This window comes from Pongo abelii, chromosome 20, assembly GCF_028885655.2.
Source record: "Pongo abelii isolate AG06213 chromosome 20, NHGRI_mPonAbe1-v2.0_pri, whole genome shotgun sequence".
Taxonomy (NCBI): domain Eukaryota; kingdom Metazoa; phylum Chordata; class Mammalia; order Primates; family Hominidae; genus Pongo; species Pongo abelii.
Genome location: NC_072005.2, coordinates 61705908 through 61733200, shown reverse-complemented (window position 1 = coordinate 61733200; position 27293 = coordinate 61705908). Strand labels below are relative to the sequence as shown.

General features: G+C 54.1%; 2 protein-coding genes and 1 long non-coding RNA gene across 18 annotated transcripts in view; 2 read left to right on the top strand and 1 right to left on the bottom strand.

Moving 5' to 3' along the window:
• Positions 1-10820, top strand: part of PPP6R1 (protein phosphatase 6 regulatory subunit 1) — a 29031-nt gene extending 18211 nt beyond the window's left edge. Inside the window, exons 11-24 of the mRNA XM_024236719.3 lie at positions 259-323; positions 445-560; positions 647-732; positions 876-965; positions 1057-1154; positions 3598-3655; positions 3747-3925; positions 8384-8520; positions 8613-8793; positions 8927-8997; positions 9105-9186; positions 9720-9830; positions 9915-9986; positions 10068-10820. Of these exons, the coding sequence (XP_024092487.2) occupies positions 259-323; positions 445-560; positions 647-732; positions 876-965; positions 1057-1154; positions 3598-3655; positions 3747-3925; positions 8384-8520; positions 8613-8793; positions 8927-8997; positions 9105-9186; positions 9720-9830; positions 9915-9986; positions 10068-10071 (1350 nt within the window). The 3' untranslated portion in view covers positions 10072-10820. The remainder of the gene's footprint in view (positions 1-258; positions 324-444; positions 561-646; positions 733-875; positions 966-1056; positions 1155-3597; positions 3656-3746; positions 3926-8383; positions 8521-8612; positions 8794-8926; positions 8998-9104; positions 9187-9719; positions 9831-9914; positions 9987-10067) is intronic.
• Positions 10821-10932: 112 nt separating this feature from the next.
• On the top strand, positions 10933-20392 carry TMEM86B (transmembrane protein 86B). 16 transcript variants are annotated; one of them, XM_063719737.1, is made up of 6 exons: positions 10933-11904; positions 12158-12404; positions 14711-14826; positions 16211-16244; positions 16340-16593; positions 17454-20392. In XM_063719737.1, the coding sequence occupies exons 1-5, from the start codon at positions 11854-11856 to the stop codon at positions 16558-16560; spliced, it is 669 nt and encodes a 222-aa protein (XP_063575807.1). In that variant the 5' UTR covers positions 10933-11853; the 3' UTR covers positions 16561-16593; positions 17454-20392. The 16 variants fall into 16 exon arrangements, with proteins under 16 accessions (XP_063575807.1, XP_063575806.1, XP_063575805.1 ...); XM_063719736.1 differs by having other exon boundaries at positions 16769-20392; XM_063719735.1 differs by having other exon boundaries at positions 13159-14826; positions 16167-16244.
• Positions 18903-26157, bottom strand: LOC112130076 (uncharacterized). The gene is made up of 4 exons (XR_008516289.2): positions 23953-26157; positions 23361-23578; positions 22625-22976; positions 18903-19727 (listed from the first exon to the last, which is right to left on the bottom strand). It is a non-coding gene; the product is annotated as an uncharacterized LOC112130076 (long non-coding RNA).
• Positions 26158-27293: the final 1136 nt, after the last annotated feature.

The window sequence follows — 27293 nt, the reverse complement described above, 5'->3', positions numbered from 1 at the left end:
ATGTGTGTGTGTGAGCGTGTGTGTGTGAGCATGTGTGTGTGTGTGTATGCACCACATATTATTTATAGAAAGACCAGAGAGACTTGGGTGGATGCCAGGGTCCCAAGCCCCAGCTTCCATCCCTCCTTCCCATCCCCATCTGTGGATGGGCGGGGGCCTGGTGAAGCATCTGCTGAGGAAGGGACCCTGCTGCAGTGCAGAGCTCCCCACACATGTGCAGACCACCCCCCCAGGCCATCCTGTCCTGCTCTTCCACAGCTGCTGCAGCAATGCCGCCTGGTGGAGCGGATCCTGACGTCCTGGGAGGAGAACGACCGTGTACAGTGAGCACCTGCTGCCCTTCGTGTCTCCAGGGGCTGGGGCTGCCTGGGTGGGGGGCTGGGCTGGGGCTGGGCATCCCTGGGTCCAGTACTGGCTTCCAGCCGTGGCCTTCACTCTTGCCAGGTCTGCGGGAGGCCCTCGGAAAGGCTACATGGGCCACCTGACGAGAGTGGCCAATGCCCTGGTGCAGAACACAGAGAAGGGGCCCAATGCAGAGCAGCTGGGGCAGCTGCTGAAGGGTGAGGGTCCCCGGGCCAGCCTGAGGGGTAGTGGGGGTCTTGAAGGCCCGGGATGCCTCACGTCTTCACTCCTCTCACCTAAGCAGAGCTGCCCAGCGAGCAGCAGGAGCAGTGGGAAGCCTTTGTATTGGGGCCTCTGGCGGAGACCAACAAGAAGAACATGGTGGACCTGGTGAGGCCCAGCTTCTCTTCCTGCACTCCTCCTGCCGCTTTTCTCTCTTGGGCCAGTCTTAGCCTCCCCCCCGCCGGCCATAGCTGCCTGCCCACCCTCGTCTGGGGGCTCCAGCAGGCCCTGACGCCCCCTCCTCTCCCCAGGTGAACACCCACCACCTACACTCTTCCAGTGACGATGAGGATGACCGGCTCAAGGAGTTCAACTTCCCCGAGGAGGCCGTGCTGCAGCAGGTGGGCCTGGGGCTGTGCAGGGCTGTGCTGTGCTATGCTGGAGTGGGGTCCTGCCCAGCTCCCACCAGCCCTAACCTCCGCACCCCCACAGGCCTTCATGGACTTCCAGATGCAGCGCATGACCTCTGCCTTCATTGACCACTTTGGCTTCAATGATGAGGAGTTCGGGGAGCAGGAGGAGAGTGTGAAGTGAGTGTCTCCTGTGCAGGGTCAGAGCCCTGTCCTGCCTCTGCAGCAGCAGGCGCGCCTACTTGTATCTGTCCCCTGCACGCACCAACATGCCCTGCGGGGCTCAGCCTGCAGCTGTGGCCCCTCCTGGGCACGCGTTGGCCATGGCCTTGTGTGTGCGTCTGCAGCCTCGTGTGTCTGCCTCCTCTTACATGAGTTCCAGCTCTGCAGTCTCTTCTCTCCGAGGGGCAGGCCATGAGGGTGGGGCACAAACATCTTCTGTGCTAGGGACACAGAGCAGGTCCCTCCCACTCCTGGAGCTAGCCTTAGGGGTCCCAGGCGGGAGAGGCTCAGGGTAGTGGGGACCAGCAGTCCTGGCGCAGGGACTGTGAGGCAGAGCTGAGCCTCCATGGATGCCCTCTGGGTCAGGAGTCTGCCAGACACGGGGGTCCAGCTCTCCCCTCTACAGGCCTTGGGGTAACAAAACATTTTTTTCCAATTACCAATTCTGCTTGTTTTGATTTGTGGGGCAACGACATCTTAACATCAGTCACCTCTGGGTGTTATGATCATGAACTTTTCTGAGTTTCTTGCCACAAGCATCTGTTGCTTCTAGAGTCAGAAAACTAAGTGGCTGGGTGGAGTGGATCACACCTCTGATCCCAGCACTTTGGGAGGCCGAGGCAGGCAGATCACCTGAGGTCAGGAGTTCGAGACTAGCCTGGCCAACATGGCGAAACCTCATCTCTGCTAAAAAATACAAAAATTAGCCAGGCGTGGTGGCAGGTGCCTGTAGTCCCAGCTACTTGGGAGGCTGAGTTAGGACAGTCGCTTGAACCCGGGAGGCGGAGGTTGCAGTGAGCCGAGATTGCGCCACTGCACTCCAGCTTGGGCAACAGAGTGAGACTCCCTCTTGCTCCCCACGATGAGCTCATTTACGGCCAGGGAGACTGAGGCCCCAGGACATAGCTGGTTAGCGTGTGGGAGCTGGATGGCTGCCCATGGCTGCCCCGGGGTCCCTGTACAGCACACACAGCGTGAGGGGCACCACGATGAGGGATAGTCAGCTGTGCCTCGCTTAGTCCACAGCTGGACAGAGGTCCTCTCGGATGCAGACGTGATATCCCATGTTTGCTGCTTCTGTGCCCAGCATGGAAACTTGCAGAGTGTTGGTCTTTGTGGGTTAGTGGCCTGTGCCGAGACCCCTGGGGAAGATGCTCAAGTGAAAACTGGGCTGGACACAGTGGCTCACATCTTAATCCCAGCACTTAGGGAGGCCGAGGCAGGAGGATCGCTTGAGTTCAGGAATTTCAGCCCAGCCTGGGCAACATTGTGAGACCATCTCTGCTTTTTTAATTAAAAAAAAAAAAAAAAGAAAAACCCCATCCTGGCAGGAGAATGAAGGGACTGACTGGTAGATGGTATTGGGATCACCAGCTGCCCTTTTGGGATGAAACTGTTAGCTTTTCCTCTACCAAGAAAATTCCGGAGGGGTTAAAAAGTTAAATGAACAAAACTAAACCCAGAAAGAGTTCCGGAATGGAAAGTGGATGACTGGTTTGATCATCTCAAGGCTGAAGATGCTGCCCTGCATAGCTCATGTAGCAGAAGCCAGGTCAGCTGAGGCTGCCAGTGCCACAGGGACGTGGGCTGCCCTGCCCCAGACCCACTGTGTGCCCAGCGTGGTCTCTGCTCCGCTGCTTCTCAATGTCTAGGAGGGACTAAGGACACTTGCCTTGGAAGATGGTTGTGAGAATGAAGTGCGTGAGTAATGTCTGTCACATACTTAGTGTCCTTTAAGAATTAACTGTCCTTTATCCATTGATCTTTGTGGCAGAATTTTTCATGAATTTGAGACAAATGATCCCTTGAAGTGTCCGTAACATGTGGGGCAGAATGTGGACCCTGATCATTAGACCCTAGTGTTGAGGGAGGTGGGGCCCTGGCAGGTGCAGTTTAAGTTCTGACGTGATTCTTTTTCCCATAATTTAGAATTTCAGCCGCAGACCGTAGACATCTTGAGGTTAGGGGATGTGCCTTATTGGGCTGTAGCCTCACACTCTGCTTGTGCCTGGCTGGTGTGAGTGTCAGCCTCCTACAGATGCCCCAAGGATGGGGACAAGGGCATGGATCTGAATCCCTCTCTGGCACCTGTCCTTGGAGGAGCCTGAGGAGAGTCACTTAACATTTCCGAGCCCCATTTTCTCACTTCTGGAGCCAAGGGAAACAGCCTACCTCAATGAGTGGTTTTAAGGATTTAAAGTGATCATATGTGAGATGTTGATGTTCATGTATGCGTTGCCCCTTAGGACCAATGGTTCGGGTTGTGTGTGAATTTGCAGATACCAAATCTGCAAGTCATGAGGGTCAGCTCTATGTTGAGTGAAGAAAGAAATGTGGCCTTGTGCTCTGCTGCCCCCACCCCCAGGTGGACCCTCTCACCATGCCTTGCCTTCTCTCCTAGCGCACCTTTTGACAAGACAGCCAACATCACCTTCTCCCTCAATGCTGACGATGAGAACGTGAGTACTGCCCCGTCCCCTGGTTGTGGCGGGTGGAGGGGCGTGGGGCTGTGGGCAGTGTGGCCCATCCTCCCATCCGTGTGCCCTGCAGCCCAACGCCAACCTACTTGAGATATGCTACAAGGACCGCATCCAGCAGTTTGATGATGATGAGGAAGAGGAGGACGAGGAAGAGGCCCAGGGCTCAGGGGAGTCTGATGGAGAAGATGGCGCCTGGCAGGGCAGCCAGCTGGCCAGGGGGGCCCGTCTGGGCCAGCCCCCTGGTGTCCGGTGAGTCCCCCTCCAGTTTCCCTTCTCCAAGCTTCCACCACACGGCAGGGCCAAGTGGTCTCCCAACACATTTGGACTGAGGCTGAAGTGAATGAAAAAAATAAGGAACCTGCATTGGTGTGTATATTAGTTGGGGGCACTTTCACTTTTGAGTGATAGAAATCTAATTCAAGGCCAAGCATGGTGGGCTCATGTAATCCCTGAGTGCCTGTAATCCCAGTACTTTGGGAGGCCAGGGCAGATGGATTGCTTGAGTTCAGGAGTTTGAGACCAGCCCTGGGTAACATAGGGAGAATCTGTCTCTACAAAAAATACAAAAGTTAGATGGGCATGGTGGTGTGCACCTGTAGTCCTGGCTACTCGGGAGGTTGAGGTGGGAGGATGGCTTGAGCCAGGGAGGCAGAGGTTGCAGTGAGCCGAGATCATACCACTGCACTCCACTCTGGGCAACAGAGCAAGACTTGTCTCAAAAAAAAGGTTAGGTGATGCATTAAGAAATCAACAAATTAGCCAGGCACAGTGGCTCAACCCTGTAATCCCAGCACTTTGGGAGGAGGCCGAGGTGGATGGATTGCTTGAGCTCGGGAGTTTGAGACCTAGCCTGGGCAACATAGCAAAACCCTGTCTCTACAAAAATTACCTGGATGTGGTGACGTGTGCCTGTAGTCCCAACTACTTGAGAGGCTGAGGTGGAAGGATCGCTTTAGCCTGGGGGGCGGAGGTTGCAGTGAGTTGAGATCGCACCACTGCACTCCAGTCTGGGTGACAGAGACCTGGTCTCAAAAAAAAAAAAAAAAAAAAAAGAATCAACAAATTAAAAAAAAATCAGCCGGGCACGGTGGCTCACGCCTGTAACCCCAGCACTTTGGGAGGCTGAGGCAGGCGGATCACGAGGTCAGGAGATCGAGACCATCCTGACTAACACGGTGAAACCCCGTCTCTACTAAAAATACAAAACATTAGCCGGGCGTGGTGGTGGGCTCCTGTAGTCCCAGCTACTCGGGAGGCTGAGGCAGGAGAATGGTGGGAACCCCGGAGGCGGAGCTTGCAGTGAGCCGAGATGGCGCCACTGCACTCCAGCCTGGGCGACAGAGCGAGACTCCGTCTCAGAAAAAAAAAAAAAGAAATCTAATTCAAATGAGTTAAGTTATGAAAAGAAAGGGATAATCTCTGTGGCTGAAAAAATAGGCAGGTCCTTGAGGTATGGCTTGGTCTGTGTGCATCCCTCTCTTCCCGCCTCCCCATCTCCTTCCTTCATCCCTCAACTTCACTTCCTCGTGTTAGCTGTCACACGTTTTCCTAGAAAGGGGGGTAAGATGTTCCCAGGCAGCTTCTCTTTTCTCTAATTCCAGTAAAATGAGAGATGATGACGTCCCTCTCCAATGAGGCTGTGATCAGATTTTAGTGCAAATGTTACATTGTTTTTTTTTTCTCTTAATACTGGCCAGCCCCAGAATCGCTGTGATGAAATGGGTTCATGCCATGTAGATTTGACAGCATGAACACTAAGTCACCATCGGCAACTGAGTTTTTGCCTCATGACTTTTGATTTGGGAATTAGGCTGTTTTCACTTTTTATTGACATGTAACATGCGTATAGACAAGTGTACAGATCCTGAGTGTGTGGCCAATGGATATCCTTCCTCAGTGCCCAGACCCAGGAGCAGGACCTTCCCAGTACCCACATCCCCTCTGTTAGCCAGTATCCTCCTTTCTGAGGGTAAAGTTGTCTTGGTTTCTAACCCTGTAGATGAGTTTTGTCTCTGTTTTCACTTGATATAGCATACAGCATCTCCTTTTGTGTCTGACCTCTGTTGCTCAACACTCCGCTTGTGAGCTGCTTCCCTGTTGTGTGTTTGGGTGCCCCTCGCTCTCGTGCAGTGGGGCGGTGCCATGCACGATGAGCTGCAGTTGAATTGCTTGTTCTGCAGTTGACAGGCGTTTGGGCAGGTTCCTGTTGCTCACTGCTGTGAGTGCGGCCGCTGTGAATACCCTTGCACATGTTGTTGGTGCACAAGTGTGTCATTGCCAAATCCAGCGTGTTGACTTAGCCCTTTGTTTTCTAAGAGTTTTATAGCATTATTTCTATGGTTTTCCATTCATTTTGAGCTAAATTTTGTGTATGGTGTGAGGTGGGGGTCCAGTCCAGCTTCATCCCTTTACATATAGATAACCAGTTTTCCCTGCACCAGTTGTTGAAGACACTGTCCTTTCTCCACCGAATCATCTTGGCACCTGTGTAAAAAAGAAATATTTGACCATATGTATGAGTTTGTTTCTTCCCTCTCTGTTCTGTTCTATCAGTCTGTGTGTTTGTTTTTATCCAGTACCACACTGGCCTGGTTGCTGTTGCTTTATAGTAAGTTTTGAAAATGGGAGGTTTGTCAGGCACGGTGGCTCACACCTGTAATCCCAGCACTTTGGGAGGCCAAGGTGGATGGATTACCTGAGGTCAGGAGTTTGAGACCAGCCTGGCCAACATGGCGAAACCCCATCTCTACTAAAAATACAAAAATTAGCCAGCTGTGGTGGCGGGTGCCTGTAATCCCAGCTACTCGGGAGGCTGAAGCAGGAATATCGCTTGAACCTGGCAGGCAGAGGTTGCAGTGAGCTGAGATCGCACCATTGCACTCCAGTCTGGGTGACAAGAACGAAACTCCATCTCACAGAAAAAAGAAAATGGGAGGTTTTAGTTTTCTAGCCTTGTTCTTGTTTTTCAAGATTGTTTTGCCCTATTTGGGATTTCTTGAGATTCCATATGAATTTTAGGATCAGCTTGTCAATTTCAACCAAGAAGCCACCTTGCGTCTTCTAATACGTGAACATGGATGTCTTTTTATATAGGTCTTAAAATTTCTTTCAACAATGTTTCATAGGTTTTAGAGTATGAGGCTTTGTATTTCTTTTAAGTTTATTCCTGTTTTCTTCTTTCTGATACTATTGTAAATGGAATTTTCTTGAAATTGTTTTCAGATTGTTACAAGTGTATGAAAATACAATAGGTTTTTGTATGTTGATCTTTCATCCTGCAACCTTGCTGAACTAATTTATGAGTTCTGATAGTTTTAGTGGATTCCTTAGGATTTTCTATGTACAGAATTATGTCATGTGAATAGAGTTCATTTTCCTTCCTTTCAAATCTGGATGCTTTTAATTTCCTTTTCTTGCCTGGTTGCCCTGGCTAGCCTCTGGTACAATGTTGAACAGAAGTGGCAAGAACAGGCATCCTTGTTTTGTTTGTGATCTTAGGGGGAAGCATTAGCGTTTCGCCATGTAAGTGTGCTGTTAGTTGTGGGGTTTTGTAGATGCCTCATGTAAGTGTGCTGTTAGTTGTGGGGTTTTGTAGATGCCTTATGTTAGGTTGAGGGGCTTCCTTTATACTCCTTAGTCGTTGAGTATTTTAGTTTACTTTTAACTATATACAGATATATTACTTTCCAGTTAAAGTAGTCAGTTACTCTGTTAAGACAAAAATATTGAGTCAGCATTTTAGACATAGTACATAGTCCCATACTGCATCTTTGGGTCAGCGATGGACCACATATATGACAGTGGTCCCATGAGATTATAATCCTCTATTTTTGCTGTATTTTTCCTATGTTTAGATACACAAACATTTACCATTGTGTTATAATTGCCTATAGTATTCAGTACTGTAACATGCTGTATAGGTCGGTAGTCTAGGAGCAGTAGGCTATACCACAGAGCCTAGGTGTGTAGGAGGCACCACCATCCAGGTGTGTGTAAGTGCACTCTAGAATGTTCACACAATAGTAAAATCACCTAATGATGCATTTTTCAGAGTGCACCCTCATTGTTAAAACTTAGTTTTAATGTTACTTTGCTTACCCCTTCCCTGGTTGATCAACACATAGGTTGCTTGGATTTTCTTCATGCTCACAGGTGTGTGTTAGTCAACACTCAGCCAGTATTTTTGGAGCAGCTATGGGTGCCTGGTGGTTTCTCCAGGCTGAGGATACAGCAGTGGCAAAAGTCAGCCATCTCTGCCTTCTTGGAGTTTCTAGTTGGAGGGAGAGAGTAGTGTGAAGCCTCTGTCCAGAGGGTGGGTCTGCTGGTGGAAGGCCTGTCACTGTGGTGACAGTATGAGGTGACGGCTGGGAGGTGACTTGAAAGCTGTTGAGTGGGTCTGTCTGCTCTGGCTGCCATGGCTGAGGCTCAGCCCACTTCCCCAGGGCCTACCCTCCATGGATGATTGGGGACGAACGGTCTCCTTACGGCTGCATTCTGTCCCTGCCCGCTTGTGTTCTTGCCGTTGGCTCAGAACTCCCTCTCCCAGCCTCTCCTGGTGTCACCACACCCCAGGCTCCCTGGACCCTTCTGTGACCTGCCTGTCATCCCAGCCCACTCTCCTTGGGCTGACCCTGGGCTGCAGGGAATGGGATGGGTGTCGGCCGGTCTGTCCCACACAGCTAGCTGACGAGGTGGTTTCTGGGGCAGGAGTGGAGGCAGCACAGACAGTGAGGACGAAGAAGAGGAGGACGAGGAGGAGGAAGAAGACGAGGAGGGCATTGGCTGTGCAGCCCGTGGAGGGGCCACCCCCCTGTCCTACCCCAGCCCTGGCCCTCAGCCTCCAGGTGAATGAATGGGCGGTGTGGTCAGGTGTACACAGGGCTGTCTGCCTGCTACTGAGTTCACCCTCCATCCCGCTCCCCCACCTCTATCCCAGGCCCCAGCTGGACAGCCACCTTTGACCCAGTGCCTACAGATGCCCCGACCAGCCCCCGAGTCTCCGGGGAGGAAGAGCTGCACACTGGGCCTCCAGCCCCACAGGGGCCCCTCAGTGTGCCCCAGGGCCTCCCCACTCAGAGCCTGGCCAGCCCTCCTGCCCGTGATGCCCTGCAGCTCAGGTGAGAACTGGGTGGAATGGGCTGGATGGCGCTGGTATCCCGAGGCCAGGAGGTGGCCATGGGGTCCCAGTCCTCTCGTAGGCTCGAGTGCTAACCCTAGCTGCCCTCTTGGGCTGCCTCTCTCGCCTACCAGGTCTCAGGACCCCACACCCGCCTCAGCACCTCAGGAAGCCACAGAAGGCAGCAAAGTCACGGATCCCTCAGGTGAGGCCCTCTTTGCCCTGCCCACCCGTGGCCCTGGGCAGAGAGAGCAGCCTGGCCAGCTCTGAGCTTGCTGGAAGGCTGCAGCTGAGATCTCTTATTCCCCACAGCCCCCTGCCAGGCCTTGGTTAGCATCGGGGACCTTCAGGCCACCTTCCACGGGATCCGTTCTGCCCCCAACTCCTCGGACAGGTGAGCAGCGAGGTGGGGCTTGCTGAGGCGAGGTGCCTGGTATCAGAAGTCTTTTCTCCTCTTCGGTGAGATGGGCTCTGGGTTCATCTTGTCCCTGAGCTGCTCCAGGTCTCCTTTGCAGGACCCCCAGGCCCAGCCTCATGTTGTGCCCCAGCCCCTTGCACTCTGTAGGCTGGTTCTTTTAGTAGCCTGGGATGCTTGGGGCCCTTGAACCCCAGGGTTGGGAAAGGCTCGTTGGAGGGTGTGAAGGATTGGGAGGGTGAGAGCATGCAGAAGACTCCTTGGGGCTGTCTCAGCCGGCCTCGAGTACCTCCTCCACAGGGACAGGAGGCGGGAAGAGGGGTGCTTGTCTTCCTGTCCAGGGCTGTGCTGTCCCTCCACGCTGAGCCAGCTGCGTCCTCGGGAGGCCCCTCCCTGTGGGGCAGGTGGCAGACACACACCCAGTGAGCCGACTTCAGTCGGGTGGGATGTGAGGGTGTCAGCAGGTGATGGTGGGGGCCACGCTGACAGCCGCACCTGCCTCTCACCCGCAGTGCAACCAGAGACCCCTCTACCTCTGTCCCAGCCTCCGGGGCCCACCAGCCCCCCCAGACCACAGAAGGGGAGAAGAGCCCAGAGCCCTTGGGGCTTCCCCAAAGCCAGAGGTGAGCACCAGGGCAGCAGGGCAGGGGGGGTGGGGCTGGTGGGGCAGGAAGTGACCTCTGCACATCCCCTCTCTCCCCTGACAGTGCCCAGGCCCTCACGCCTCCTCCAATACCCAATGGCTCTGCCCCGGAAGGGCCTGCATCCCCAGGCTCCCAGTGAGTATGGCTGCAGCCTGGGGCTGCGGAGGTGGGGCTAGGCCTGCTAGACCCTCACACGACGTCTCCCTCTGTTTCCAGATAGCTGCCTGGTGCGGCAGCGGTGGCCAGATCTTCCGTCCTCCCGTGGATCTCCCAGGGTGGGGGCAGGGCGGGTCCCACGATGGCCCCCATTGCCGTCATCACCCTGACACCCCCACATTCTCTCCTCTGGGCCCCCAGGAGGCTGGTGCCAGGGAGACAGGCCCAACCCACCCCCATTTGCACTGAGAAGAGAAGTTTTGGAGCGTTGCCTCCTAGAATAAAGATAAAGAGAGTCAAATAGAGAGAATGGAGAGAGAGAAACGTATATTATATATTATATAGAGAGAGGGAGGAGAGCGAGAGAGAGTGAGGACGCCGAGCTGGGCTGGCGGCTCCAAAGCACAGCCCTCCCCGTTCCGTCCCAGCGGGGGCTGGTGTTAGGGTTCCCAAGGTTGCCACCCTCGTGCCCAGCTGTCCCACGCTCCAGCGCAGACGGCCACGCCCACACCCGGCCTTTTAGCTCAGGTCCACCATGGGGGACGGCCCAGCGTGGGTGGGGGTGCCAGAGGGTCCCGAGTGGGGGCCGTGCCTTTGCCCAGACCCTGCACTTTCAACCAGGCCAGTCCGGCTCTGGGGAGCAGGGGCCTCCCCGGCAACACCCCCAGGGGCCTTGAGGGTCTGAGGTCCCAGCCCTGTTGCCAAGTGGCCTTGTCCCCAGCTCCCTCCTCCCAGGCTGGTGTGAGTGTGCGTGCGTTCGTGCCGAGCTTCTATTTCATATTGCAAATATAAATAAAGGAAGACAGTTTACGATTCTGCTGGTCAGACCTTACGTTCTGGGATGCGGGGTGGGGAGCCTGTATTATCCCTGCACCCCAGAGGCTGGGGGTGCTACTGACCCAGTCTGCTCCCACACTGTGTCCTGCCAGAGGGAGCTCTGTGGCTGCAGAGGCCCCAGGCTGGGCCAGATGCTGGCTGTGAGGGCTCCTGCCAGGTCTACCCCACCTGTGGGCAGGGCCGTGGGCAGAGGATAGAAGCCACTGACAGGCTCCAATCCCTGCTCCTGCCCCCGCTTATCCCCAGTAACCAAGCCCAGCATTGAGGCTGGGCACGGCAGCCAGTAGGTCTGAGTCTTTCAGGTAGAAGGTAGAAGCGTAGGCCGGGTGTGCAGCGAGTGGCACAGGGGAGCGGCGCTGGGAAACCGGAGCGTGTGACCGGGCCATGAGGACAGCGTCCTCACTGGGGTGGCAGTTGGCTTGGAGGTCACCTGGGGCTCGCTCAGCTAACAGGAGAGGGTGCTTATTCCCCACATTCATGGTGGTACCTCCTGGTCACCCATTGAAGCAGTGTTCGTGGTGGAGCCCCTGAGGGCTTGGTGGGGTTGAGCAGAAGGAGGGAAGGTTTCATGGAGCAGGGAGGGAGACGGCTAGGGCAGCAAGTGAAGGATGGACTCGCCTTCCCATCCCTCCAGGGGCACTCCTGCCAGCCAGCCCCTCCCCCGCTTCCCATGATGGGGTGGCTATTGGAATTCTGCACCCCATCTCTTCTGATTATCGGGGCCCAGGACAAGGGGATGGGCGTTTGTGGGCCTCACCCCTCCAGGCAGACAGGAGGAAGCCATGTCCCAGCAGGCTAGGGCAGAGGGACCCCCAATGCCAGCAGTGCTTTATCAGCGGGTGCCAGGCAAGGCTATCCCCAGGGTGAGGACAACATCTCCCCGGGCCCTGTTATCAGTCACAGAGTCCACAGGACGCTCCTTGGGTTAACGTGTAACCATGAGCCCTCCCCTCCACCCCCTGAAGCCACTCGCTCCCAGATTAGGTCGCTCTGGGGGTATCAGGCCAGCATGGACGCTAGCAAAGCGGGGCAGACCCTGAAGATTCACTGCTCAGCCCAGGTGAGAGCCTTTCGAGCTGTGCCTGGGGCTGGGGGACAGGGCCCTGGAACCCCAGCAGCCGGTGGGTCTGGGAGCTGCTGTCCTTGAGTTGGTTGGGGCCCTGGGAAGCTGGGTTCTGGCAGCCTGGTCCCTGAATGGGTCCAGCCTGTACAGCTGGGGTCCCAGGTGGGGGTGGGACAGGAGCCATGAGATCTGAGTCCCAAGAATGGGGGCTGGGCGGGGTTTCGGCTCAGCAGCTCCCCACTCCCCAAAGCGCCCAGATGTCTGCAGGTGGCTGAGCCCCTTCATCCTCTCCTGCTGCGTGTACTTCTGCCTCTGGATTCCCGAGGACCAGCTGTCCTGGTTCGCTGCCCTGATCAAGTGCCTGCCCGTCCTCTGCCTGGCCGGGTTCCTGTGGATCATGTCCCCAAGCGGGGGCTACACCCGGCTCCTCCAGGGAGCCCTTGTGTGCTCAGCTGTGGGGGACGCCTGCCTCATCTGGCCTGAAGCCTTCCTCCCTGGTGAGCGGAAGCTGCTGTGACGCTTTCCAGATGCCCGTGTGTGGGAGGCCCCAGCACTTGGATGGGAGCCTGGGTGCAGAGGGCTCCTGTGAGAGAGCTCCAGTGATGAAAGGCACGGTGCGGGGCGCAGCCGTGACTGAGGCAGCTCACGCTCCAGCGAGGGGTGGGGGGCGCAGCCGTGACTGAGGCGTCTCACGCTCCAGCGAGGGGTGGGGGCAGGCGGTGTTATGGCAGTAGCTGGGGGTGGCGCGGAGAGCGGTGAGGACCCGCTGGAGGTACTGCAGTTTGAAGCAGGGTTGCTGAGGAAGGCCTCACTGAGGAAGTCACATTTGGGCAGAGCTGAAGGTACTGTATGCCTGTGTGGGGGAAGGGTGAGTGTAAAGGCTCCGGGGCAGGGACGTGCCAGGTGCTGTGGCCAAGCAGGCCGGGTGGCTGGAGCAGAGTGGCTGGTGAGCCGGAGGGCATGGGGCTTTGGAGGCCAAGGGAAGGTGGGGCCTCCTGGCGGTTCTGAGCAGAGCAAGGATGGACACTGCATGTGGGGGGACCTGCGAGGAGGCTTAGGGAAGGTGGGGCCTCCTGGCGGTTCTGAGCAGAGCAAGGATGGACACTGCATGTGGGGAGCCCCGCGAGGATGCTTGGCCAGGGTAGGGCCTGGTGCTTTGGGATGGTCCTTCTCTTAGGCCCTGAGGGGTAACTTCGGGGCCATTCCCAGGATGGGCCTTCCTCACTGGTACCCCACCTCCTCTCCCGCCAGGCATGGCCGCCTTTGCCACCGCCCACCTCCTCTACGTCTGGGCCTTCGGCTTCTCTCCCCTGCAGCCTGGCCTGCTGCTGCTCATCATCCTGGCCTCTGGCCCCTACCTCAGCCTTGTGCTCCAGCACCTTGAGCCGGATATGGTCCTGCCGGTGGCAGCCTACGGGCTGATACTGATGGCCGTGCTGTGGCGCGGCCTGGCCCGGGGCGGGAGTGCCGGCTGGGGCGTGCTGCTCTTCACACTGTCTGATGGCATGCTGGCCTGGGACACCTTCGCCCAGCCCCTGCCCCATGCCCACCTGGTGATCATGGCCACCTACTGTGCTGCCCAGCTCCTCATCACACTGTCAGCCCTCAGGAGCCCTGTGCCCAAGACTGACTGACTAGGGAGCTTGAAGGGCCGGTGTTCAGGCCTCTTCTGCAAGTACCTGGGCCTCCCAGACCAGCCCAGCCTGAGAAATACCCTCAGCAGCGAAGCTTCCTGATGCCTGTCTGCAGGCGCCGCTGCCGCCGTCGCTTCTGGCTGAAGACATTTGAGGACGATTTGCGGAATTCTAAGTCCACTGCTGGGTTCCAGCTGCCTTCCCTGGGTTCTGACTCCAGATCCCTGGCTCATCAGCCAGGCCCACATGCGGCCCTCCCAGCCACCAGCCTGCCTCCGTGTTCGCTGTCGGCCCCACAGCCTGCCCACCCCCTGCTGTTGCTCTGAATCCGTTTTCCTTGTGGGTGTGGAACCGTAGATGATGTTGTTACCGTAGGAGAGGCCTCGGGGAGGGTCATCATTGTGATAAACCATCGCGGTTAATGACAGCAGAAGGTTCTTTGTCGCTCCCCATGGACCAGGCCTGGTGCCCAGTGGGACCCTCCATGGCCCTCTGGTGCGGGGGATTCGGGGGGATAAAGTGAGGATTGTGCAGAACTGAGCCAAGAGGACTGTTTGGTCTCTGTTAGTTTCCTGGGGCTGCCGTCACAAGTTACCCCAAGCCAGATGCTTTGAAACAAGATGAATGGACTCTCCTGCAGTTCTGGAGACCCAAAGTCCAAAATCAGAGTGTTTTCCGGCCCATGGTCCCTCTTGAGGCTCTAGGGAAGAATCCGTCCTTGCCCTCTCGGCTTCTGGAGGCTCCCAGGAATCCCTGGCTTCCCTTGGCCTGTGGCTGTGTCTCTCTGTCTTCATGTGGCTGTCTTCACCTGGCAGCCTCCCTCTGTGTCTGCATCCTTCTAGGGACACAGGTTGTTGGATTTAGGGCCCACCCTAAACCCAGGGTGATTCCATCTCAAGATCCTTAAGTATGTCTGCAAAGCCCCTGTTTCTAAGTAGTGTCACCTGCAGAGGTACCTGGGGTTAGGACTTGGACATATCTTTCTAGGGGACACAACCTGCTGCAGTCGCATGCAGTATCAGGAGAAGGGTGGGAGGCTTGAGGATGAGGGGTCTTGGAGGAGGGAGGGTAGCAAGGGGGTAGGAATCAAATGGGAAGGAGGAACCCAGCTGTGCTCCTTGTCAAGGCTGTGTGACCTTGGCAAGCTGCTATCCCTCTCTGGTCCACAGATTCTGCATCTGAAGACTTGACAGGGTCCAAGCTGCTTTCCAAGACCCTATTTGACTTCTGCATCCATGATGTGCTTTCAGTGACTCATAGCAGAGAGGCGACTTCTCCATCCATGGTCAGCATTTAGAGACTCTTACAGCAGAGAGGCAACCTCTGTATCCATGACCTGCATTTAGGGACTCAGATGTGAGAGTACAGAGGTGGGAAGGGAAGGTGGGGAGCCTGGAGGATGGGGACCAGGAAGGAAATTGAGGACAGGAATCCACAGTTGGAGTGAGGAGAAGTGGAAGCGGAGGGATTTCCTTGAGGAAGGGTCAGGCATGAGGAGGATCTGAAGGATTGGACTCAGGTTTGAAACTTCCACTTCCTCCTCATCTCCTACCCTCTCCACTGAGACCTGATGAAAGGTGGGGAAAGAGGAAATTGAGCAGTGAAGTGCAGCAGGAGGGACGGGGGTCTGGGTGTGCAGATTCCAGGAGCACGTGGGGCCTGCAGACATGAGGGGTTCCTGGAGGTGAGGGAGGAGAGGCTGGAACCTGGACTCCTGGGTCTGAGGGAGGAGGGGCTGGGGCCCTGGACTCCTGGGTCTGAGGGAGGAGGGGCTGGGGCCCTGGACTCCTGGGTCTGAGGAAGGAGGGGCTGGGGGCCTGGACTCCTGGGTCTGAGGGAGGAGGGGCTGAACCTGGATTCCTGAGTCTGAGGGAGGAGGAGCTGGGGGCCTAGACTCCTGGGTCTGAGGGAGGAGGAGCTGGGCCTTGACTCTTGGTTCTGAGGGAAGAGGGGCTGGGGGCCTGGACTCCTGGGTCTGAGGGAGAAGGAGCTGGGCCTTGACTCTTGGTTCTGAGGGAAGAGGGGCTGGGGGCCTGGACTCCTGGGTCTGAGGGAGGAGGGGCTGGAGCCCCGGACACCTGGGTCTGAGGAAGGAGGAGCTGCGGGCCTGGACTCCTGGGTCTGAGGGAGGAGGGGCTGGGGACCTGGGTCTGAGGAAGGAGGGGCTGGGGGCCTAAAGTCCTGAGTCTGAGGGAGGAGGAGCTGGGGTCCTGGGTCTGAGGGAGGAGGGGCTGGGCCAATAATCCCTGGTGTTTGGGGGTCATTCTGGCTTTTGGTCCCTGGGCTCTGTGGGGTCAGCTGTCCAGAGCGATGGGATGCTGCTCTCCTGTCGGCATCTAGCAGCCCCAGCGTCCTGTCCCTCCTCTCTGATTCTGGCCCCCCGACAACCTTTCGACCTTTCGTCTGACTTTTCAGAGGTCTGCTTTCTCATGATCTGATTGGTGTTTCTCTAAAGCGGAACTCTCGGAGGTGCTGCGCTCATCCCCCTCAGGCTCCTTCCAGCCCTGCCAGGACCCAGACCTGGGGCAAGGGGCAAAACGCCGGCTCCGTCTTCCTTCGCAAGCCGGGGTGGCTGGTGGGGATGAGGCGGGGTGGGACTCAGCAGCCTTCGTCCTGATCCTGCAGGTCAGACCACCGTGGGTCTGATTCCCCATCTCGTCCCTCCCCAGGCCCTCTGGACCACGACAGAGGCCACAGCAGCAGGTTAGTGACCCCATCAGCCTCCATCCTGCACGTCTAGGAAGGGTGGTGGGATTCCATCTACTGTTCACCGCAGAGCCTTCTCCCCCATGTCTCAGCCCCCAAAGCAGACAGAATCATGAGTGTGGAGGCTCGGACCTCCAGCTCCATCACCCTGAGCTGGGCAGCCCCAAGGGCCCAGACTGGCAGACTTCCATCTACTGGGTCCAGGGGCATGGCCAGCGGGAACACAAGCACGTCACACTGCTGGCTAGTGGTGGAGGGCTTCAGCCTGGGACCCTCTACACCTTCTCTGTGTGGGCCAAGAAGAAAGGAATAGGTGGCCCCAGGGACGTCCTGAGCACGTCTGCAGGTAAGAGGGGCCACCTTTGCACTGCCTAGCAACGTGTGTGTGTGCACGTGTGTGTGTGTGTGCATGTGTGTGTGCACATTTGTAAAAAGTGCCAGGCTGTGCACTTGATTCTCGTGATTAGAGCCACAAACAAACTTTATCAAATGACTCTCTTCTTTCCCCATGCCCAAACTAGTTCCTCACCCTGAGGGCCCCGCAGGCCCAAACTAGTCCCTCACCCTGAGGGTCCCGCAGGCCCAGACCCCAAGACCTGCCCCTGCTGGCTCCACTGGGCCAGTGACTCCTCAGACATCAGGGTGCCTGCGGAGGGCCTGGCTGCAGGGAGCAGTACCTCAGCATGTGGGCCCAGAAGCATGAGGTCAGTAGCCCCAGTCAGATGCTCACAGAGGCCACGGGCGAGGGGTGAGAGCACTCTGGGCTTGGGGAGTAGGAGGCCTCTGACATCGGCCCCACTGATAGGGTGCATCCCTCCAGAGCAAGCAGGGCTGTGGGAAGAAGGGGATGCTTCCCTTTGCTCTGGAGGCCCAGGGCCTATGGGGTGTGGTCTGTGAAGCAGGTTCACTGTGCACTGGTTACCAACTCGCCAGAGTCTGATGAGACAGAACGCCACACGCAAAAAGTTACATGAAGTGGGCTTGTTTCTCACAGATGGGCAGCAAGGGACAGCAGAAGCCCAGGGTCCGTTGTGAGCTGGTCCCCCAAGGCTTAGGAAAGTGGTCTAGGGAGGATAGGGTCACAACTGTGTGTGCCTTACTTGTATGGCAGCTGAGGGACCCCCAAAAGTACCCAGCCCTGGGTTTTCTACTCTGGGGGAAACCTGAGTCACCGGGCTCAAGCATTGAAGGGCATCCTTTTTCTAGGGCAAGCAGGAATGGAGCCCAGGCTGCCTGGCCAGTCCCTCCATATCTCGGGATATTGCATTCCCAGCACATTCTACCGTTACTGTTGAGAACTACAAGTAAGAGACAACCGGCTCTGTTTAAGGCCACTCAGATAACCTTCCTGCAGGAACCTTGACCCCCTTCCCTTCCTTTCCTTGCCCGGCCAGGTCATGGATCTGAGGATACAGGCTCAGACCCTGAGTTCTGTCACACTAAGGTGTATATCCCCCCCAGGCCCAGACCCCCACACCTACACCTACTGGGTCCAGTGGGCAGGGACCACAGCCCCCAGTGGGACCAGAAGTGTGGCAGAGACAGGGTTGTGGTGGAAGCCCTGGAATCTGGGTCTTCATAAACCTTCATTGGGTGGTCTGAAAGGCGCGGTGGCTCATGCCTGAAATCCCTGCACTTTGGGAGGCCGAGGCGGGTGGATCACCTGAGGTCAGGAGGTCGAGACCAGCCTGGCCAACATGATGAAACCCTGTCTCTACTAAAAATACAAGAAAATTAGCTGGGCGTGGTGTTGCATGCCTGTAACCCCAGCTACTCAGGAGGCTGAGGCAGGAGAATTGCTTGAACCCGGGAGGCAGAGGTTGCAGTGAGCCAAGATTGCGCCACTGCGCTCCAGCCTGGGCAACAAGAGCAAAATTCCGTCTCAAAAAATAAATAGTCGGTCACGGTGGCTCACGCCTGTAATCCCAGCACTTTGGGAGGCCAAGGCAGGCAGATCATGAGGTCAGGAGTTCAAGACCAGCCTGGACAACATGGTGAAACCCTGTCTCTACTAAAAATACAAAAATCAGGCATGGTGACACATGACTGTAATCCCAGCTACTCGGGAGCCTGAGGCAGGAGAATCGCTTGAATTCGGGAAGTGGAGGTTGCAGTGAGCCTATATCGTGCCATTGCACTCTAGCCTGGGTGACAGAGTGAGACTCTGTCTCAAAATAAATAAATAGCCTGGTGTGGTGGCTCACGCCTGTAATCCCATCACTTTGGGAGGCCGAGGCAGGCGGATCACCTGAGGTTGGGAGTTTGAGACCAGCCTGACCAACAACTTGGAGAAACCCCATCTCTACTGAAAATACAAAACTAGCCAGGTGTGGTGGTGCATGCCTGTAGAATCACTTGAACCCAGGAGCCGGAGGTTGTGGTGAGCCGAGACTGCACCATTGCACTCCAGCCTGGGCAACAAGAGCAAAACCCCATCTCAAAAATAAAATAAATTTTCTGCATCTTAGCAGGTTCTCCTGTCTCCCCTCCAGTTTGTACCTCCCTTCCCCAAGAGTGACCAGTCTCCTGATCTTTATCATCGTAAATTAGTGTAGTCTGTCCTTGAACCTTCTCTAAGTGGAATTATACAGTATGTAGTTATTTGATTCTGGCTTTCTTCACCCAACATTGTGGATGAAATATGGATCCATGCTGTGTGTTTTTATTTTTATTGCTGTGTAGTATTTATCGTATGAATGTATTACAATTTGTTTTCATCCCTCTCTTCATGGACATTTTATGTTTCTAGTTTTGGGCTACTATGAATAAAGCTACCATGAACATTTCTGTCCATGTCTTGGAGCACACAGGAAGTTCTTTCCCTCAGGTGTCTGCCTAGCAGTGGAATCGCTGAGTGATGATATACGTACCTTTGGCTTTTGTAGTTACTGACAAACCATTTCTCAAAGCAGCTTACCAGTTTACCATCCTGCCAGCAATGTGAGGAAGCTTCATTTGCCCCATATTCTTGCAAATGGTTGTTCGTCTTTTCCATTTTAGTTCTTCTGCTGCAGTGTTCTGGTGCTTCCTTGTGGTTTAATTTCCATAATGACTAATGAAGTTGAACACATTCCTGTTTGTGTGTGTATGTGTGTGTGTGGCCATTTGGATGTTCTTGGTAAAGTGTCTCTTCAAGTCCATTGCCCATTAAATGGGTCTTCTGCCTTCCTTAATTTGTAGGAAGTCTTTGAAAATATAAAGGGTACAGCTCTTTTGTCAGATGTTTGTGTCACCAAGTGCCATCATGGCCTAGTTTTAATTCAGGGCTCAGCTAAATCGCGTGGGATCACAGGTGTAGAAGGGTTTGCTTTCCAAGAGGACTGCAGAGATTTCCTCCACTCCCCTGCTCCAGCCTTCCCTTCTCTCATAGAAACAAATGTAGGGAATCTCTCTTTTCTCCTGCAGAGTCCAGGGTTGCTAGAGGACTGAGAAGGGCTGCGCCGTGTTTTCTCCTCAGCGCCAAGAGAGACTGGGTTTTCCCTGAAAATGACAAACTTGTCAGGTGCGCCCCCAACAAATGTGTATTCAGCACCGAGGACAGCAATCCCAGGAGCTGCCAGAGCCTAGAGGCCCAGAAGTGGCTGCAAATGGGCAGAACCATGCTGTCTGTCCACCTCTCCCTCTGTGATCTGGGGTCGAGCCTTCCTTGCTTTCTGCTGTGGTTTCACCCCTCAGCTTAGACTTTAACAAAGCAGAAGATGATCAGTAAATACGTGAAATGGAGACATGATCAAGGAGGGGAGAGGTGGGGACATGTGTGTGAGAGTTCGGGAAAGACTTTAGGACAGCTTCATCCCTCACCTGGATGCCCTGATGAGCATGGTAGGGAGGAGCCCCACGGTCTGCCTTCCTCACTATCCTACACTTCCTTATTCCAGGACACAGGCAAAAATGATGGGGCCCAGCATGCCCCCCAGAGCTGGCCTCTGTTGGATGCTTCCTGCCTGTGAGATGACAAAGAGCTGTGGTTCCTGGTCTTTCTACCTCCTTGCTTCTGACCATGAACACAGAAAGGTCGCTAGCACCCTTGGATCTTGGAAGAGGGAAAGACAGGAACTCCACAGTCCTTTCCCCTGAGCTACCAAAGCATTCTTCTCCTGCCTCAAGTCAGCATCATTTGGGGAATGGAGCTGAGAAAATTTATTCTGGGTGTGGAAAAAGGAATCTACCAAACCCAGTGCTCCCTGGGTTCTGAGCAGTGGGGGTGGGGTTGGGATTGTGCCATAGTTTTGAATCAATACTTTGAAAGCACTTTGGGGCCGGGCTCATGCCTGTAATCCCAGCACTTTAGGCGGCTGAGGTGGGCGGATAACAAGGTCAGGAGATCAAGACCATCCTGGCTAACATGGTGAAACCCCATCTCTACTAAAAATACAAAAAATTAGCTGGGCATGGTGGCAGCTACTCGGGAGGCTGAGACAAGAGAATGGTGTGAACCCGGGAGGCAGAGCTTGCAGTGAGCCGAGATCACGCCACTGCACTCCAGCCTGGAGTGCGAGACTCTGTCTCAAAAAAAAAAGAAAAAAAAAAAAGAAAAAAAAGAAAAGAAAGCACTTTGGGAGGCCAAGACAGGTGGATCACTTGAGGTCAGGAGTTCCAGACCAGCCTGGCCTATATGGCGAAACCCCATCTCTACTGAAAATACAAAAATTAGCTGGGCATGGTGGTGGGCGCTGGTAATCCCAGCTACTCGGGAGGGTGAGACAGGATAATCACTTGAATCCAGGAAGTGGAGGTTGCAGTGAGCCAAGATCGTACTACTGCACTGCAGCCTGGGTGACAGAGTAGGACTTTGTCTAAAACAAAACAAAAAACACCAACAGATGAATCCACCTGGGGAAGTATGTCTTTTTCAGGGGGCATAAAGCTCATCCCTGCTATTATGAACTGAATTTCATCCTCCTTCAAAAATTTGTAAGTTGGTGTCCTAACCTCCAGTACCTCAGAATGTGATTGTATTTGGAGACAGGGTCTTTGAAGAAGTGATTAAGTTAAAATGAGGTCACTTTGAGATGCTGAGGCAGATGGATTGCTTGAGCCCAGGAGTTTGAAATCTTCCTGGGCAGCACGGTGAGAACTCCATCTCCCCCAGTTTTTTTTTTTTTAATTAGCCAAGCTGGGCATGGTGGCTCACGGCTGTAATCCCAGCACTTTGGGAGGCAGAGGCAGGTGGATCGCTTGAGGTCAGGAGTTCAAGACCAGCCTGGCCAACATGGTGAAACCCTGTCTCTACTTAAAAATAAAAAAATTAGGCCGGGCGTGGTGGCTCACGCCTGTAATCCCAGCACTTTAAGAGGCCGAGGCGGGTGGATCACCTGAGGTCAGGAGTTCAAGACCAGCCTGGCCAACATGGTGAAACCCCATCTCAACTAAAAATACAAAAAAATTAGCTGGGCGTGGTAGCGGGCACCTGTAATCCCAGCTACTCAGGAGGCTGAGGCAGGAGAATTGCTTGAACCTGGGAGGCAGAGGTTGCAGTGAGCCGAGATCGCAGCACTGCACTCCAGCCTTGGCAACAGAGCAAGACTCGGTCTAAATAATATGTATATATATATTAGCCAGGCATGGTGGTGTGCCACTGTAGCCACAGCTACTCAGGAGGCTGAGGTGGGAGGATCACTTGAGCCCAGGATGTGGAGGCTGCAGTGAGCTGTGTTCGTGCCACTGCACTCCAGCCTGGGAGACAGAGTGAGACGCTGTCTCAAAAAAAAAAAAAAAGTCACTAGGGTGGGCCATAATCCAACCTGACTGGTGTCCTTATCAGAAGAGGAAGTTAGGACACAGACACTTGGAGGACAAGGGAGAACACAGCCATTTGCAAGCCAAGGAGAAAGAGGCCTCAGGAGGAACCAACCCTGCCCACATTTTCATCTTGGACCTCCAGCCTCCAGAACGGTGAGAAAACAAATCTCTGCTGTTTGGGTCACCTAGTCTACGCTCTTTGTTGTAGTAGCCCTAGCAAACAAATATACCAGTTTTTATGGAAAACCCCACAGCACCCAGATTCCTGGGTTCTGAACAATTGGGGGATGGAATTTTCTCATAGTTTTTTTTTTTTCTTTTTCTTTTTCTTTTTTTGAGACGGAGTCTCGTTCTGTCACCCAGGCTGGAGTGCAGTGGCACTATCTCGGCTCACTGCAACCTCCGCCTCCCAGGTTCAAGCTGTTCTCCTGCCTCAGCCTCCCGAGTAGCTGGGATTACAGGAGCATGCCAGCACACCTGGCTAATTTTTGTATTTTTAGTAGAGACGAGGTTTTCAGAACCATATTGGCCAGGCTGGTCTCGAATTCCTGACTTCAAGTGATCCACCCGCCTCAGCCTCCCAAAGTGCTGAGATTACAGGCGTGAGCCACAACGCCAGGCCCGAAGTTACTTACTCAAGACTCAAAAAAAGTTATCGATGATCCCATCTGGAGGAAATATGTTTTTTCCATGGGACGCTAAGGACATCCCGACTTCCCCATCCTCCGCAGTCACGTTTCTGTTGATTACATCAGCCTGTGTTCCCACCACGAGTGCTGCTCTGGGGTGCAGGGCGCTTTGGCCCTGGGTTGGTAAGATTCGCTAAAGACGTGTGGCGTGTTCTCTCCCGAGTCTGCTTTGTGGGGTTGGTGGGGCTTTTCCATCGGGAGCCGCACCAGCCACCCTGGAACCGCACTTCCAGAACCGCGTCAGCACCAAGGACAGCGCCAGGGAGCCTTGGCTGAAGGGACGGAGCCCCAGATGTGGCTGAGAAGGGGAAGAGGAAGGACCGTCGTGCCCTGGAGCCTGGGGCCGCCACGCCCTTGTTCCAGCCTCAGCCTTCAACCCCTACAGAGACGCCCAGTGAGCACTACGTGCCGCACGCAGGACTGAGGGGTGGAGAGTGGGAGGCCATGGGTGTCAACGTAGGGTCCCTGGAGGTATTGATTCAGATGCAGTAGCCCCCGGGCAGGTCCTGGCTGGCCCCACCCAGGACCTCAGTCGCTGACCTCAGGACATGGTCCAGGCTCTTTCTATTCATGTCTGTGTGTGGCATCCTCCACCATACAAGTGAAAATCACCATTCCCCATCTGCCTGATGTTGGCAGCCCACCCCCAGGAGGCTCCCTGCCCTGGCTCCTCATTTCTTACCTCAGTGCGAGCATGGATCTAGGAGAACCCCAGCTCTCTTACAAGATGATGAGTCAGGCCCCTGTCACTTCCTGGATCTTTCAATCCTGGCTCCCCGCAAGGCCAGGAAGAGCGAAAACATGGGCTGGATTCAGTGGAAACACAGCAACGCAGGACACAGCTACAGCGTGAGGAGCGAGCAAGCTGGAAAACCTGGGTGGGGGTCTGGACTGGTTCACCTGCAATGAGATCAACGATCTAATCGCGGCCAGGCGTGGTGGCTCATGTCTGTAATCTCAGCACTTTGGGAGGCTGAGGTGGGTGGATCACATGAGGTCAGGAGTTCGAGAACAGCCTAGCCAACATGGCAAAACCCCATCTCTACTAAAAATACAAAAATTAGCCAGGCGTGGTGGTGCATGCCTGTAATCCCAGCTATTCGGGAGGCCAAGGCAGGAGAATCGCTTGAACCCAGGAGGCAGAGGTTGCAGTGAGCCAAGATGGTGCCACTGCACTCCAGCCTGGGTGACAGAATGAGATTCCATTTAAAAGAAAAAAAAAAAATCTAATCCTGGATGAGAATCCAGAGAAAGTGAGAGTGGAGAAAGCTTACGTGAAAACGCAGACCAGATCCCTGAGTGTGGACCTGGATAACGTGACACACGTCATCAGATTCAGATTAAGGGATATTGCCTGAAGTTTCATCAGCCTTCGGTGTGGAGTTGACCTGATGTCCCCCAAGATGAATGGACTTGTCTGTACCTGAAAAAGATTCTTCCACTCTGATAAAAGAAAGGAAAAATAGGCAAAGCCACAGACAATGTGATGAGTATTATAATAAGAGATTTGTTTAGTTTGGCTCCAAACATAGAAGGGAGTAGCCAACTGTATCTGGGGTCAACCAGAAGTAGAAAGAGAACTAGGCCCTGGCTGGTGGAGAAACATTTTACCAGGCAGAGGGAACAGTGTGTGCAAAGGCCCTGAGGTTTGAATCAGCCTGGAGTGCTAAGAAAAACATGCACGGACATCTGTGTAGCTGGAGTAAAGACAGGAGGAGAGGCTGGTGAGGTGGGCAGAGAGCAGATCTGAAAGAACTCCAATCTCAAGGTAAAGACATCATTCATTCATTCATTCAACAAATCTTACTGAGAAATGAATAAACACCTATAAGTGTCCATTCCAGTGAGGATAAATTGCTATCCAGGAGTGAAGGGGAACAGTGTGATGTCTTATAGGTTGATAAGATGACCGAGGTCCCAGACAGTCTAAAGGGAATCACACTGACCTTCTATCACTGTTGAAGTAAAGAACACTCTTCATTCAGGCTAACTTCTATAGGCAAAACGCCTTTTCCAGTTCATTAGCTGAATACCAGGTGCCAGGGGCTGTGTTGATTTGCTGAAGGAGACCTTACCCTGAGAAGACCAGCCACCTCCAAAGGTATCGCCATTTTTTTTTTCTTTCTTTTATTTTTATTTTTATTTTTATTGTTTTTATTATTATTATACTTTAAGTTTTAGGGTACATGTGCACAATGTGCAGGTTAGTTACATATGTATACATGTGCCATGCTGGTGCGCTGCACCCACTAACTCGTCATCTAGCATTAGGTATATCTCCCAATGCTATCCCTCCCCCCTCCCCCCACCCCACAACAGCCCCCAGAGTTGGAGATGGAGTTTCGCGCTGTCTCCCAGGCTGGAGTGCAGTGGCGCCATCTCTGCTCACTGCAAGCTCCGCCTCCCGGGTTCACACCATTCTCCTGCCTCAGCTTCCCAAGTAGCTGGGACTACAGGCGCCCACCACCACGCCCGGCTAATGTTTTGTATTTTTAGTAGAGACGGGGTTTCACCGTGGTCTCGATCTCCTGACCTCGTGATCCACCCTCCTCGGCCTCCCAAAGTGCTGGGATGACAGCCGTGAGCCACCGTACCCGGCCAGTATCACCATTTCTTACTTCTGTCTTCCAAGATCCATAAGGTCCTGCATAGATTAATCATGTGAATCAAAGGATAATGTTCTAGGAATCACCCTCCCATATCCCACCCCTGTGTTTTCCAAGGCTTGATGCCGGCGCTAATCTCTGTGATTCCCTGGGTTGACTATTTGGGAAGGATGATACTATGGTTTGGATCTGTGTCCCTGCCAAATCTCATGTTGAAATGGAATCCCCAGTGTTGGAGGTGGGACTTGGTGGGAGGTGTTTGGATCTTGGGGGTGGACCCCTCATGAATGGTTTAGTACCATCCCCACGGTGATGAGTGAGCTCACAAGAGATCTGGTTATTTTAAAGTACGTGGCAAGGCTGGGCGCGGTGGCTCACACCTGTAATCTCAGCACTTTGGGAGGCCGAGGGGCGTGGGTCGCCTGAGGTTGGGAGTTTGAGACCAGCCCGGACAACATGGCAAAACCCTATCTCTACTAAAAATACAAAAACTAGCTGGGAGTTGAACCCAGGAGGTGGAGGTTGCAGTGAGCCAAGATGATGTCACTGCACTCCAGCCTGGGTGACAGAGGGAGACTCCATCTCAAAAATTTAATAATAATAAAATAAAATAATAAAAGTGTGTGACACCTCCCGTCCTCTCTCTCTTGCACCTGCTTTCGACATGTTATGTGCCTGCTCCCTCTTCACCTTCCGCCATGAGTGGAAAAGCTCCCTGAGGCCTTCCCAGAAGCTGAGCAGATGCCAGCACCATGCTTCCTGTACAACCTTCAGAGCTGCGAGCCAATTAAATCTCTTTTCTTTATAAATTAGCCAGCACCGTGCTTCCTGTACAACCTGCAGAGCCGTGAGCCAATTAAATCTCTTTTCTTTATAAATTACCCAGTCTCAGGTATTTCTTTATAGCAATGAAAGACTGACCTAATATAGATGGGGGAATTTCTAGGGGCTTCCATTTCTTCTTCCCACCATCAAAGCTTTCACACTACAGATCAGGGAAGCCAAAGCATTGTGTCTGCCATTTTATGAGTATGTCGATTTCAACTTCACTCTCAAGGCCTGAGGAAGGAGCCACACAGGGTCTTTAGAGTCCCCTTGACCCACTGTGTGACGGTCTTTAGGTGAATCCTCCGTTCGTTACCTGACACCCCCAAGCACACCAGTCAGACCATGATTCATGGTGACCTTTGTGTGCCTACAAATTAGGATTGATTCAGAGTCAGAGTCCAGTAGTCTTTTGTCTTTCTCTAATCCCCAGCGAGCACGGATATTGGCCTTTAGGAGAAACTGGAAGGAAGGTTTACAGTATGTACTTTGACTAGTATCAGTGAGTCCTCCCTGAGGGAAAAGCATCACCTACATGGAAGGGGTTCCAAGACTGAGAACTGGCTCAGGACTGGTAACAGATGCGAGGCTTTAGGGGTGGACATCGCTGGTGCCTCATGCAGATCTCCCTTGCAGGCACTGAACACTCATTCTTAAGCAGTGTTGGCTGCTTGCAGATGCCACATTCTCAAGAGACTTGGTCTTGGCTGGGCGCAGTGGCTCACACCTGTAATCCCAGTACTTTGGGACGCCGAGGCAGGAGGATCACATGAAGTCAGGAGTTCGAGACCAGCCTGGCCAACATGGTGAAACCCCATCTCTACTAAAAATACAAAAACTGACCAGGCACAGTGGCTCATGCCTGTAATCCCAGCACTTTGGGAGGCCAAGGCGGGCGGATCACGAAGTCAGGAGATCGAGACCATCCTGGCTAACATGGTGAAACCCCGTCTCTAATAAAAAATATAAAAAAATAGCCAGGCGTGGTGGCGGGCACCTGTAGTCCCAGCTATTTGGGAGGCTGAGGCAGGAGAATGGTGTGAACCTAGGAGGCGGAGCTTGCAGTGAGCCGACATCATGCCACTGCACTCCATCCTGGGCGACAGAGCAAGACTCTGTCTCAAAAAAACAAACCAACAAAAAAACAGAAAGTAGCTGGGTTTGATGGCAGGTGCCTGTAATCC